General features: G+C 53.5%; 1 protein-coding gene across 4 annotated transcripts in view; it reads right to left on the bottom strand.

Moving 5' to 3' along the window:
• The window catches only part of SYT7 (synaptotagmin 7), a 167,552-nt gene extending 155,123 nt beyond the window's left edge, over nt 1-12,429 (bottom strand). For all 4 annotated transcript variants that reach the window (XM_030560843.1, XM_030560844.1, XM_030560845.1 and 1 more), the window contains exon 1: nt 12,251-12,429. In XM_030560843.1, coding sequence (XP_030416703.1) covers nt 12,251-12,392 — 142 coding nt within the window. In that variant the 5' untranslated portion in view covers nt 12,393-12,429. The remainder of the gene's footprint in view (nt 1-12,250) is intronic.
• Between the last annotated feature and the right edge of the window lie 1,055 nt (nt 12,430-13,484).

The raw sequence follows: 13,484 nt of genomic DNA, 5'->3' as shown, positions 1-13,484 counted from the left end.
AGAGTGAATAAATGAAGACTCGGCACACCACTGCTGAAAGGTTGCTGACCCCTGATCTAGACCATCCCAGACAGGTGTTTGTCCAACCTGATCTTAAACATCTCCAATGATGGAAATTCCACCACCTCCCTAGGCAATTTGTTCTAGTGCTTAACTGCCCTGACAGGAATTTTTACCTAATGTCCAGCTTAAACCTCCCTTGCTGCAATTTAAGCCCATTGTTTCTTGAGGTATCCTCAGAGGTGAAGGAGAACAATTCTTCTTCCTCCTCCTTATAACAACCTTTTATGTACTTGGAAACTGTTATCATGTCCCCTCCCAGTCTCCTATTTTGCAGACTAAACAAACCCAGGTTTTTCAATCTTCCCTCATAGGTCATGTTTTCTAGACCTTTAATCATTTTTGTTGCTCTTTTCTGGACTTTCTCCAATTTTTTCCACACCTTTCCTGAAATGTGGCACCCAGAACTGGACACAATGCTCCAGCTGAGACCTAATCAGCATGGCGTAGAGTGGAAGAATTACTTCAAGGGTCTTTCTTACAACATTCCTGCTAATATATTACAGGGAGGGATAGCTCAGTGGTTTGAGCACTGGCTCACTAAACCTACAGTTGTGAGTTCAAGCCTTAAGGGGGCCACTTAGGGATCTGGGGCAAAAATGAGTACTTGGTCCTGCTAGTGAAGGCAGGGGGCTGGACTCAATGACCTTTCGAAGTCCCTTCCAGTTCTAAGAGATAGATATATCTCCATATATTTATCCCAGAATGACGTTTGCTATTTTTGCTACAGTGTTGACTCATATTTAGCTTATGGTCCACTATGATCCCCAGATCCCTTTCTGCAGTGCTCCTTCCTAGGCAGTCATTTCCCATTTTGTATGTTTGCAATTGATTGTTCCTTCTAAGTGGAATACTTTGCATTTGTCCTTATTGAATTTCATTCTATTTACTTCAGACCATTTCTCCAGTTTGCCCAGATCATTTTGAATTTTAATCCTATCCTCCAAAGCACTTGCAACCCCTCTCAGCTTGGTATTGTCCATAAACTTTATAAGTGTACTCTCCACGCCATTATCTAAATCACTGATGATTCCAATTCACTCCTCCCAGGACCAGCCCCCCTGGAGCGATCTTCCATCCACACCACTGACAGACAACATGTGACCAAACTGGCCATGCACAAGCAGACTTGAAAGAGGGGGACACTTGTCCCACACCGCCACCACTTGGTCATGCACGTCACCAAAATCCCCCAGACACAGGGACACAGAGGAGAAGGGAAATGCCCCTGGACAGCCAAATGGGAAACCGGGACTGCACTATGAATAAAAAACACACTCCAAGGTACGTGTGGAGGATCCAGAAAGGAACCCATTTCAGGCAGGGAAGGAAAAGTTGGACAAGGACAAAAGGAACAAAGCATCTGCCAAACCCAGCTACTAGCTTCTTGCTATCACCTGCTGGCAATGGTCAAAGAATTTAGGCACCAACTTCCAGCTGCAGTCTCTGGGCAGGAGGTTAATGGGACATCTAGGCCAGGCGTCGGCAATCTTTCAGAAGTGGTGTGCCGAGTCTTCATTTATTCACTCTAATTTAAGGTTTTGTGTGCCAGTAATACATTTTAACCTTTTTAGAAGGTCTCTTTCTATAAGTCTGTGATATATAACTAAACTCTTGTTGTATGTCAAGTAAATTAGGTTTTTAAAATATTTAAGAATCTTCATTTAAAATTACATTAAAATGCAGAGTCCCCTGGACCGGTGGCCACGACCCGGGCAGTGTGAGTGCCACTGAAAATCAACTCGCGTGCCACCTTCAGCACGCGTGCCATAGTTTGTCTACCCCTGATTTAGGCAAACATCCCAGGGCCCAATCCCAGCTAAAAGACATGGACAGTAACACATGGCCCACCCACAATGAAGTCTTGGTCTATGGAGCAGTAGCTACTGAAGTCAGTGGCTACTGACCCATATCACGTAAAATAAAGACCGGTCTATTACCAGCATCTCTCCTTTATTACAGTCCATATGGGCCTCCTGTTATTGGGCAGGCCACCTCTTGTGCATCCCCTCGTGGCATCAGGGCAGCCCTGCAAGTGGCCCTGCCTCAATTTCCCCCTTCAAGGGGCTTCTTCAATAACTCACAAACCTCTTATGTCCATTCACAGACTGTGGTTTCACTCCCCAAGTCCCAGGTTCCTGCGCCAGAGCCTAATTGCTCCCAGACACACCAGGTCACTCTCCTCTGGCCTCCCTTCGCATCCCCCTTTGCAGCTTCCTGTTACTCTTTATAGAGAATGAGCTGATCTCTCCTGAGGTGTGCCTCCTTAGTAACTAGGGCTGGCTGGGCCCAGGCCTTCAGACCTTAAAGGGCAAGCCACCTTGTTACACCTCCCCCCAGCTTCAGAGCTTGTCTATATTCTCAGGTACAGATTCATCCATCCCTGAGGCAGAGGCAGGGCGATTTCAGTCCCCTAACCTCAGCCGCCCCCGCTTTCTCTCTTCTTGCGAGATTGGCCACTTCCCTTTTAAACCTCATTAACTCCACACAAGGTGACCTCCCCCACTGCTCCTCCCCTCTCCCTCCTCCTTATCTGCAGCATCAGTGGCCATCTCACCTGGGTGCCGGTCTGTCTGGCTTCCTGACGTCCCTAATGAGCCAATAGCACAGATGTCCCAGGAAAACAAGACAGATTGAACAGGGGGAGGGGGAGAAGGGGGAAACAAGAGACAGGGAGAGAGGTGCTCGGATACCATGGTGATGAGCCTGGTAGGAAGATGGATAGACCAGGGAGGAAGAAAGGTAGGAAGGGGAATACAGAAGGGATGGGGATGGGTGGGTGAGAGACGCAAGGACCAAATCTCAGTGGGGAAAAGTGGACGAGACAGGATGGGAGGAAAGAAGAGAAAACATGGGAGACTGGTGGAGAGATGGATAAGGAGGACTGGGCAATGGGGGTGAAGAGAGAGGAACAACGGACTGATGAGAAGAGCTGAACATGGAGGGATGAGTTCATATTATGGGAGATGTCAAGGAAGGAGTCAGTCAATACTCTCCCTGGCCCCCTTCACCTCACTGATCCCCTCCGCTGCTCTCAGCACATGGCCTCCTTTAGTCCCCAAGTCTGTTCAGCCCCTACCCAGAGCTCTCTTGGAGGAGGCGAGGGGGTGAAGGTTCCAGGAAGTCCATCTCTTCTCACTGTCTAACAAATCCTGCCTCATCTGCCTGCTGGGTGCAGCAGGGCATCACCACAGACAGAGAGCTCTGCAGCACACCCTTGAGCCCCACAGACTCAGGTCCACTCCATAGGCAGCAGCAGGGTGGGCTAGCAGGTGAACTGTGAAGCTGGATCCAGGAGAGAGAGTTCTCTGGCAGTAAAGGTGGGGAGCACAAATCAGGACGCCTGGGTTCTATGCTCACCTCGGTCATAGAAGTGAATGCCAGACATGTGGGTTATAGCCTTAGCTGTGACACTTGATTCACTATGATTCTGGAGGTAAGATTAGGGGATCATAATGGTCCCTTCTGGCCCTAAAATCTATGAAGCCAAGAGGGAACTGGGAAGGCTGGGTAGGGCAGGGACTATCTCTATGAGGAGTGTTGGAGAGTCCCATTGTTTGGAAGTGATGACCCCACCCCCAAACACAGAAGGGGCTTGCATCCACCTCATAGGTATCTCAGCACCTGCTTCCCCCAGGAATGGGCCATGCCCTGCTGAGCCATCTGGTGACTTTTCAAGCCACCCCACTCTATGCTTTCCCTAGCTCTCTGCCTTTTGAACACAGTCCCTTATTGCCAGCCCTGCCGTCTGCTCTTCAAAAGCCTTTCCCCTGCTGAATTCATCCATAATACATATTGTAGCCGAGCCCCCGGGGGGTTGGGGTGGCAGCGATATTATCTACATCTGTCTTCATTTCCTTCTCTCTCTCCCTGGCAAGCTGAAGGCTGCGAGATCAGGCCACGGAAATCAGCCCCAAGCTCCTTCCACACTCATCATTCCTGGCTGGGGAGGGGCACCCTCCTACCACCCTGCCCCATCTTTCATTGGAAACAAAACTGGGGCTGGCCTGTGCAGTTTCTGGGCCTGGCCAGAGCGTATTCCTGTCTGAGGATCCCTCACCTCCAACCCCACTTCCTGCAGCTGCAGCCAAGGCAAATTTAATTTTAGTAACCTGATCTTACCTGTCACCACTTGGTGGGTGAGGGTGGGGTGTGTGTGTCTTTCTCTCCCCACCCCTCCCTTGGCATGGGAGCTATTCTGGGAGGCACCAGCACCTGAGAGCAGGAGAGGAGAAATTTTACAGCTAGTAGGCGGGAAAGGGAGGGATGAAGAGAGAGAAAAACCAGCAGGAGGCCAGTGGGAGGAGGAGGGAGGGAACTCGTGATGCAACAGTTTCACACAGCAGCCTTTCAGTCTAGCAGATCCAGGCTCAAATGTAACCTTGGTCCAAAAAAAGTGAGACCATGGGTCTTGATTTAATTTGCCTGAAAACCACTGCTGCAGGAGCTGGCAACAGTTGGTACGGTCTCTGCTTTGGAGGGGCCCAGGGGTGACATGAAGAAGAAGCTGCAGGACAGGATAGAGGATCATTGGCAGAGCAGGGAGCCCAGTACTGAGTTAGCAGGATGGTAATGCAGGGCAGGATGGAGGGGCATTGGCAGGACAGGGGGCCCAAAACTAAACTAGCAGGGTGGTTCTGCAGGGCAGGATGGAGGGGCATTGGCAGGACAGGAGACCCAGAACTGAACTAGCAAGATGGTGCTGTAGGGCAGGATGGAGGGGCATTGGCAGGACAGGGGCCCCAGTACTGGACTAGCGGGATGGTGCTGTAGGGCAGGATGGAGGGGCATTGGGAAACCAGGGGCCCCAGAACTGGACTAAGAGGGTGGCACTGCAGAGCAGGATGGAGGGGCATTGGCAGAGCTCTATGAGAGCCCAGGGCTGGCACAGCAGAGGGATAACACAGGGCAGGATTGAGGGGATTGGCAAACTGATGCAGGGACCTCAGGAGCGGAAGAGCAGAGGATGCTGTAGGGCTGGATTTGGGGGCCTTGGCAGAGGCGAATGCAGGTAAATGTATCAGCAGCACCAGATCTGACATAAATGAAGATGCCCTAGATCAGGGGTCCCCAATGCAGTGCCCGCAGGTGCCATGGCACCCACCAGGGCATCTAAGGGCACCCGTGTACTGGCCGGCGGACAAGCATCCACAGAAATGCCGCCAAGAAGCAGCGTCATCCAGAGGCATCGCCACCAAAATGCCGCTGATTTACAGCGGCATTCTGGTGGCGACACCTCTGGATGATGCTGCTTGTTGGTGGCATTTTGGCGGCGACACCTATTGATGTTGTTGCTTGTCAGCAGCATTTGGGCGGATGCTCATCCACCACCATGGTCCTCCATGGCTCGTCGTCTGAAAAAGATTGGGGACCACTGCCCTAGATCAAGAGGACTGAGGTGAAAGCTGGGGCAGAAATAGCAGGGTGGTGCTATGGCGCAGGATGGAAGGGTACTAGCACAGTCAGAGAGGCAAACCTGGAGTAGTGGGGGGGTCAGACGCAAGTCAGCAGAGCTGCACAGGGAGGCCCAGGGGAAGCGAACGTGGCTTGTTCATGGAAATGGCTCTTTGGCCTCTCCAGCCACCCAGCCCAGCCCAGCGTTGTGCAGAATGGCTGGTAGCCTGGTTGAGCTCCTCACTCTGTGTCTGCTTCTCTGCTGGTGATTTTCCCCGGTACATAAACCCTGCTCCCCTCCCGGCTGTTCTGCTCATGTAAGTTCAGGGCCATTGTGCTATCTGTACTAGGACCCCAGGCTACAATCTTTTTGATGTTATTTCATCTTATTTTTAACCAACCCATCTTTTGTCTCTGCACCACAAGCCCTCGGGAGTCACCTTCCCTTCCACTCCCCTGCTCTGCCGTCCCGACACCTGCTGCTCAAACACGCAGACCTTTTCATCCCAGATCCAGGAGCTCCCCCATCCCCTGAGAAAACAGCAGGCACTTGGTTATTTATTCACCACATTGTGAGGGGCCATCACTCAGGCTGTTCAGCTCTGTTAGTGCAGCTGGTGGTCAGAGGAGAGGAGGCACCAAAGGAGCAGTGGAAAGGGCTGCCCCAGGGACACAGGAGGCTCTTCCATGTGGGGTGCTGATCCCGTGCCCCCCAAGCCTTACTCACACAGTCATGGGGGACAGCCTCTATTAAACTGCTCCCACATCTGCCCTCCCAGAAGTGCTGGGGGCATCAGAAATTCCCACACTGCCAGACAGCAGAAGGGCATGACAGGGGTGGGCAGTCTCACTCCACGGGCTGAGATGGAAAGAGACAGAGCCTTATTACATGGCGATGGAAGAGACGGGACGGGAGGACATGGATGGGGGGGGCAAATATCTCACTCAGAGAGTCATGGGGGAGAAATTTCGCTTTGACATTAAGGCTGATCCGCTTTTCCCAAGAGATCAAGCCCTCAGATGTGCCATAGGAAGTGTAACTCCCCTGGGAAGCTGGGTATCATGCGTGGCATCACCCATTCCCCAAACCTCCCTGCTCTCTCCTCGCAATCCCTTGCCACAATCAGTCAGAGAAAAAGCCTTCTCTGCCACTCTTGGCCTCTGGAAAATCACCTCAGTTTGTTCTTGGTTTGAATTACACGTGTAATGTCTCTTTTCACCCTAGACTATTTCCCTTAATAATGGCTTCAAACTCCTCCCATTGTTTAACTGGACTGTGGATTGTTTACAGTTAGGTAATAATTAATACCACCACCACCTTCGGCTATAAAGCACCTTTCCTCCAAAAGTCCCAAAGTATTTTATAAGTCATAATGAATTATATTTCACAAATCTCTCAAGGCTGGTTACTTCCTGCACCACTGAAATGCAGCCACCTCTGGAGAGAGATGCAACTGCTGTTTAACAACACACAGCAACATTACACAAATTTGCACCAGGAAATGAAGGGTGATACTCTTTCCAACTGAACATAGAACAGGAATTCATTTTTGCAAGATGTAAGCACATGCAGGGAAGTTTGACCAGGATAGAGGGGTCTTGTCAGGGGATCTTTAATGACCACACATGATCAGCACCTTGGTTTTATCATACTTCAGCCAGAAGATGATGCCGCCTGCAGCAAAGTGCCCCCTAGAACCAGGTACAGACAGAGGGGAAAGTGGCATCTACTGAGTCACCAACAGTATTTCCTGCAGCACCTCTACGTTTCCTGGACATCTCCCGTACAAGTACTCACACCCAGTGTCCAGGGAGGTGCCCATCCACATACCAATCCAGTCTCATCTTGAATAATGCGTGAGCTCTAACGAGATCTGAGACCACAGTTCTGTGCAGGCATTGGTATTTATTTCTCTGCTGCTGCTCCTGTTTTTGCTGTTGTAGCTATTGTCCCTGTCTCAGGACACACTCCTCCAAAGGCTGCTCATGGCATCTCCTTGTGATTGCTTTCAGACTAGAGATTTCAGCACAGGAACTAAACCAGGTCCCCCACCAACCCACTGCTGCTCACACTGGTCTCCCCACACAGCAAGGCCTGTGCAGAGCTAGGTTTCTTGGCACGCTGGCTGAACTTGCGTCTGAGAAAGCCACACCTGCCGTCATAGCTTCTATATCTGGCTGGCCTGCTTCCAGGCCACACAATAGAGAGAGACATCATACAGAGCTGGATCCTGCAAGGGGCTGGGTGCCCTCAATTCCTACAGACTTCAGTGGAATCTCAGGGGAAGCTGAGCATGCTTGGCATCCCCAGGAGTTGCTCCTAGCAGGATCAAGCCCACTCAAAATAACCCATATTTGTCTAGGGCCTGAGAGGAAAAATCTGTGCTGCCTTATCATTGCCTCTACCTGGCTCCCTCTCCCTCCCCCTGTTTTAAGACAGATATTCAATTCCATTCCATGTGGCATCTTTACATCCCAGAAATCTACCCTTCCGCATGAGAGCCCAAGGACCGGAGGGGAGAAGGACCAAGGTGGGGCTGTCCCTATGACAGGGAGAGGCAGGTACAGGTGAGCACATTGGGATGACCTGGGGCTCAGGCAGAGTCTTTAGCCCAGCAGCGGGGCATGGGACAATCACATATAAATCATGGGGGAACTGTGGTCAGGGCAGGATCTTCTGTGCAGTGGAAGGCAGTGGGATAGGATCATGGTGACAGCGGGTCTCAGGGTGGGGTTGAGGCAGGCACAGGGGCTTTGCCCATTCGGAATGTTGGGAGGAGGGGCTCAGAGCAAGGGTGTGCTGGGACTAGGGGGCGCTAGTGCATGGACACCCAAATGCCACAGGGTAGGGGAGGGAGCCTCATTAGTGCAGCTAGGGGGCGTTGGACTAGGGTCACACACTTTTTGTGGTGCAGGGAGGAGCCCAGGGAGCGTTACCCACATAATGTGGTGAGGGCAGCTCAGCGCAGGGGCTGGGAGAGAGCTGCCCACACAGAAAGGCATATGCCAAACCTAGAGCAGTTCAGACTGAAGCTGCCTAATCTGGGGACAAGCAGCGGGATTCCTCAGTGGGGCAGAGGCAGGCAGAGTGATAGATTCGGGGGCTCAGTCTCCTGGTAAGGGGCCAGGACAGAACAGGAGGCTGCAGCAATGAAGTGGTCTACAGCAAGAACTACTCACACACGCTGCTGGGCTCGACTTTAATTATCAGCTCGGGAGAAAGACATGGGCCCCACTGTAGATAGTGCAATGGAGACCTCTGCTCAGTATGCAGGAGTGGAAAAAGCAAACAGCACACTATTGTCCACTAGGAAGGTGATGGAGAGTTACACGGAGACTATTATAACGCCAGCATGTAAAACAATGGCATATGGAATCCTCATATGGAATACTGTGTGCCATGCTAGGGACCCTGTCTCCAAAGGGATCGAACAGAAACATAGGGATTCAGAGCCAGGACTGATTAGAGACATAGGAAACTTCCATATGAAGAGAGATTGCGAAGACTGGGACTGTTTAGTTTGGTGAGGAGCTGAATAAGAAGAGGAATGATCAAGGTATAGAAAATACCGATTGGCACAGAGGAGGTAGATCAGGTACTCCCATTTACCCTTCTACAAGATGAGAACTGGGGGCCAGCCAATGAAACAGAAGGGCAGCAAATTTTAAAACAATAAACAGAAATGTTGTTTCACACAACACATGATTAACCAATGGAACACCTTGCCACACTGTATCATTATGGTCAGTGATTAGCATGATTCACAAAAGGATTGCATGTTTGCACAGCTAATGAGAACATTAGATAGGGTTATAAAAAACAGTATCAGAATTTGGAAGGGATATAAACTCTCCTGCTCAGGACAAAGTCAGACCAACTGAGGGTTTTAGGAAGGATGGTCCAGAGGTTAGGGCACTAGCCAGGCTTCTGGAGACCTGGGTACATCTGCCTGCTTTGACACAGACTTCCTGTGTGACCCTGGGCAAGTCACTTGTCCTCCGTGCCTCAGCACCACATCTATCTCCCAGTGTGGTGGGAGCACAAATACATTAAAGACTAAGAGGTGCTCAGATACTATAGTGGTGGGGGTCAAGTAAGTATCTAAGGCAGCTGGGATGACACTTTGGAGATCAGGTTATTCCATAATTGCTCACTTCAGGTATCATCTGGTAGTAGCCGTGGTCACATAAAGCAGGGGTTCTCAATCACTTTCTTTCTGAGCCCCATACCCCACCCCTCAACATGCTATAAAAACTCCACAGCCCACCTGTACCACAACAACTATTTTCTTCATATAAAAGCCAGGGCTGGCATTAAGGAGTAGAAAGTAGGGCAATTGCCTGGGGCCTCGCGAAGCTAAGTTGCTCAGGCTTCAGCTTTATTCCTGGGTGCTGGAGCTCAGGGCCCCGGGCTGCAGTTCTGCACAGTGGGGCTTCATCTTTCTGCCCTGGGTTCTGGACAGTCTAATGCCAGCCCTGCTTGATGGACACCCTGAAACCTGCTCACGGTCACCCAGGGGGCCCTGACCCCTGGTTGAGAACCACTGACATACAGAATACCTGGCTAGATGGACCCATGTTCTGGGTCTGCCAGCTCCTACAGGCCCAATTAGCTGAAGCCTGAGCATCTCCTTCAAATAGAATCGTGATTACTTGGAAAATTTGACTACATTCCAAAGAATCCCCTGAAGAAAAATCCACCCCCCAACTCCACTCATCTCTTGGATCTCCCCAAATCTCAAGAAAACAGCCTGTTCTGCTGCCCCTGGGAGTCCATCATTACTAGCCACCTTTGCAACCAAACCCTGCAGGTAACACCAGACCCCAGCCAGCCACACTGCGTTTGACAATGCCCCTTCCCTCTTCTTTTGCACTGGCAATAGACCCTTCTGCTGAGAGCCATAAATCCTAGCCCCCAACACCAGCGTGTTCCGGATTCCTAGGTAGTGAGCCAACTGCTCCCTGTGAGCATGAGATCAGCAAACAGCACCAGCCAACGTGCCTCCCAAAATCCCTGTCCTCAGAGGGCAAGGGTAAGGAGCAGGTGAGGCCAGGAAGCTGTGCCTGAGCAGGACCCCCAGAGCCAGCCAGATGGAGAGGCTCTCCTCCCCCTCACTCTAGGCTGACTGCTCTCAAACCGGCTTAGTGACTCGGGAATGTTTTGCTTGTGTTGTGTTTATTTCTTCCAGGAATAGCAGGTGCCACTGCTCAGGCAGCTCTGCAGGGTTGTGACTCATTTGAAATGAGTGGCGGTGACTTCCCCCACCAAACTACTGTAACTCCTGTCTGGGAAACTCCAGAAAGCCCACAACCCAGGGAAGGAGAGGAGAGGAAAGGAATGGAGAAAGGAGGAGAAGTAGGTGGCTCCGTGGGTGGAAGAGAGGGAAAAGCAGAATAAGGAGAGGAAAAGAAAAGGGATATGGGGAAAGAGAAGAACAGGAGCAGAGATCTGACAGAGTAAATTGTGAGCCGAGAACAGGAAGGAGGTAATGGGAGCAGAACGTCAAAGAGACGAAAGAAATGGAAAGGAGGAATGGGGCGGGGAGGAAAGGGGAAGATGGGAGCAAAAAGGGGATGGAGATGGGATGGAGGAGGGAAGGAGAGATGGGGCAGAGGAGCAAAGGGAATGGGAAAGCAATGGAGCAAAGAGGAGAAGGAGAGATGGGGCAGAGGGGGAATGGTAAGAAGAAGAGAGAGGGCCAGATGGGGGCAGAGAGGGAAGGAGAGATGGGGGCAGAGAGGGAACAGGAAGAAGGAATAGGAGCAGAGGAGGAAGGAGAGATATCATGGGGCAGAGAGGGAAGGAGGAGGAGGAGGAATGTGGGCAGAGGAGGAAGGAGAGATGGGGCAGAAGGGGAACAGGAAGGAGGAATGGGGCTGAGAGGAAGGAGAGATGGGGCAGAGGGACGAATGGGAGCAGAGGCAGAAGGAGAGATGGGGCAGAGGGCGAATGAGGAGGAAGGAGAGATGGGGCAGAGGGTGAATGGGAAAGATGCGGAATAAGGGCAGAGAGGGAACGGCAACGAGGAATAGGGGCAGAGGAGGAGAAGGCATGGGAACAGAGGTGAAAGGATAGATGGGGCAGAGAAGGAATGGGGGGAGGAGGAGGAGAGATGGGACAGAGGGGTTATGGGAAAGAGGCGGAATGGGGCAGAGAGGGAATGGGAAGGAGGAACAGGGGCAGAGGCAGAAGGAGAGATGGGGAAGAGGAGGAATGAGGAGGAGAGATGGGGCAGAGGGGGAAGGGGAAGGAGGCAGAATAGAGGCAGAGACGAGATGAAATGAAGCAAGCGAAGAAGAGAAGGCATGAGAGAAGGGAGCTCGAGCCCCATTCTGTAGCCGTGCCCTGCCCCGCTCCCATTCCGGGGCACAGAGAAGTTCCACTAAGCAGCCGAGCCCTGCGCTCCCAAGCCTGCAGGCTCCCGCAGCCTCGCCCTCCCCACGCACCCAAGCCCCGGAAGGCAGCACCAGCAGCGCCAAGCCTGCAGCACCTGGGCGAGTGCAGCAGGTGCGCGTCAAGCGCGGCTGAGGGGGGAAAGCAGCTGCCTGCCAAAGGGCTACCCCGAGGGATGATGGGGGGCATCCCCTGGCCAAGCCCAGTCTGGAGAGAGGGGGACGCCGCCGCTGTCGCCCCCGTTCGGGCGGCTGGAGCAGCAGAGATCGAATCGCGCCGCTGCCCCGGTGTTCGGCGCTGTACAGCACGCAGCGGCTCAAGCAGAGCGCGGGCGGGCCCCGGAGACGCCGGATGGCCGCGACAGCCCCAGACGCGCTGGGAGGTTGGGGGGCTGGCTCCTACCTTTGCCGCCAGCCTCCGGGTCTACGTACATGGTCCCTTCCTGGTAGCCGCGGGCTCCTCCCGGGCAATGCAGTCCCCGGACAGCGGTGCGAGCTGCTGGCTTTGTACGGTCCGCTCGGGGCAGCTGGGGGACAGCGAGCATCAGCCGCAGGCGGCGGGGAGGCGGGCAGGCGGGGCGGGCAGCCGAGCCCCGGAGCTGCCGGGAGCCGGCATGTGGGGGGAGCCTGGCTGGCGGCAGCTACTGCTGCGAGGGGCTCCGCGGAGTGACTCACGTCCACACTGGGGCATGCCAGGCTCCGGCGCGCTCCCCACGCCCCGCCGCGCGCGCCTGTGTGTGTGCGCAGCCCGGCCCGCTGCTGCTCGCTGCTGGCGTCCGAAGGGATTGCAGTCGCCTGCCGGAGCCGGACGTGGATGAGCCGGCGCCCGCCCAACCGGACTGCGGGCACTCGGTGTGAACTGGGCACCAGCCCTTCACCCAGGGGCACCTAGAGCCCACCCCGTGGGGAAAGAAATCCAGCACCAGTTCTTCTCCCCAGGGGCACCCAGAGTCCACCCCGTGAGCACAGAAATCCAGCACCAGTTCTTCTCCCCAGGGGGCACCCAGAGCCCACCCCGTGAGCACAGAAATCCAGCACCGGTTCTTCTCCCCAGAGGCACCCAGAGCCCACTCCTTGGGCACAGAAATCCAGCACCGGTTCTTCTCCCCATGGGGCACCCAGAGCCCACCCCGTGAGCACAGAAATCCAGCACCGGTTCTTCTCCCCAGGGGTACCCAGAGCCCCCTCCTTGGGCACAGAAATCCAGCACCGGTTCTTCCTCCCAGGGCCCCCCAGAGCCTACCCCGTGAGCACAGAATTCCAACTCCAGTTCTTCTCCCCTGGAGCACCCAGAGCCCACCCCATGGGCACAGAAAGCCAACTCCGGTTCTTCTCCCAAGGGGGGCATCCAGAGCCCACCCCATGGGCACAGAATTCCAACTCCAGTTCTTCTCCCCGGGGCAACCGGAGTCCACCCCATGGGCACAGAAATCCAACTCCGGTTCTTCTCCCCTGGGGTACCCAGAGCCCATTCTGTGGGCACAGAAAACCGTGTCTGGTTCTTTTCCCCTGGGGCACCTCAGAGCCCACCCCGTTAGCACAGAAATCCAACTCCAGTTCTTCTCCCCTGGGGCACCCAGAGCCCACCCCGTGGGCACAGAAAACCAACTCCGGTTCTTCTCTCCAGGAGCACCCAG

The sequence above is a fragment of the Gopherus evgoodei genome, chromosome 4 (assembly GCF_007399415.2).
Source record: "Gopherus evgoodei ecotype Sinaloan lineage chromosome 4, rGopEvg1_v1.p, whole genome shotgun sequence".
Taxonomy (NCBI): Eukaryota; Metazoa; Chordata; order Testudines; family Testudinidae; genus Gopherus; species Gopherus evgoodei.
The sequence above is the reverse complement of the archived record's forward strand: the minus strand, read 5'-3'. Positions and strand labels throughout refer to the sequence as shown.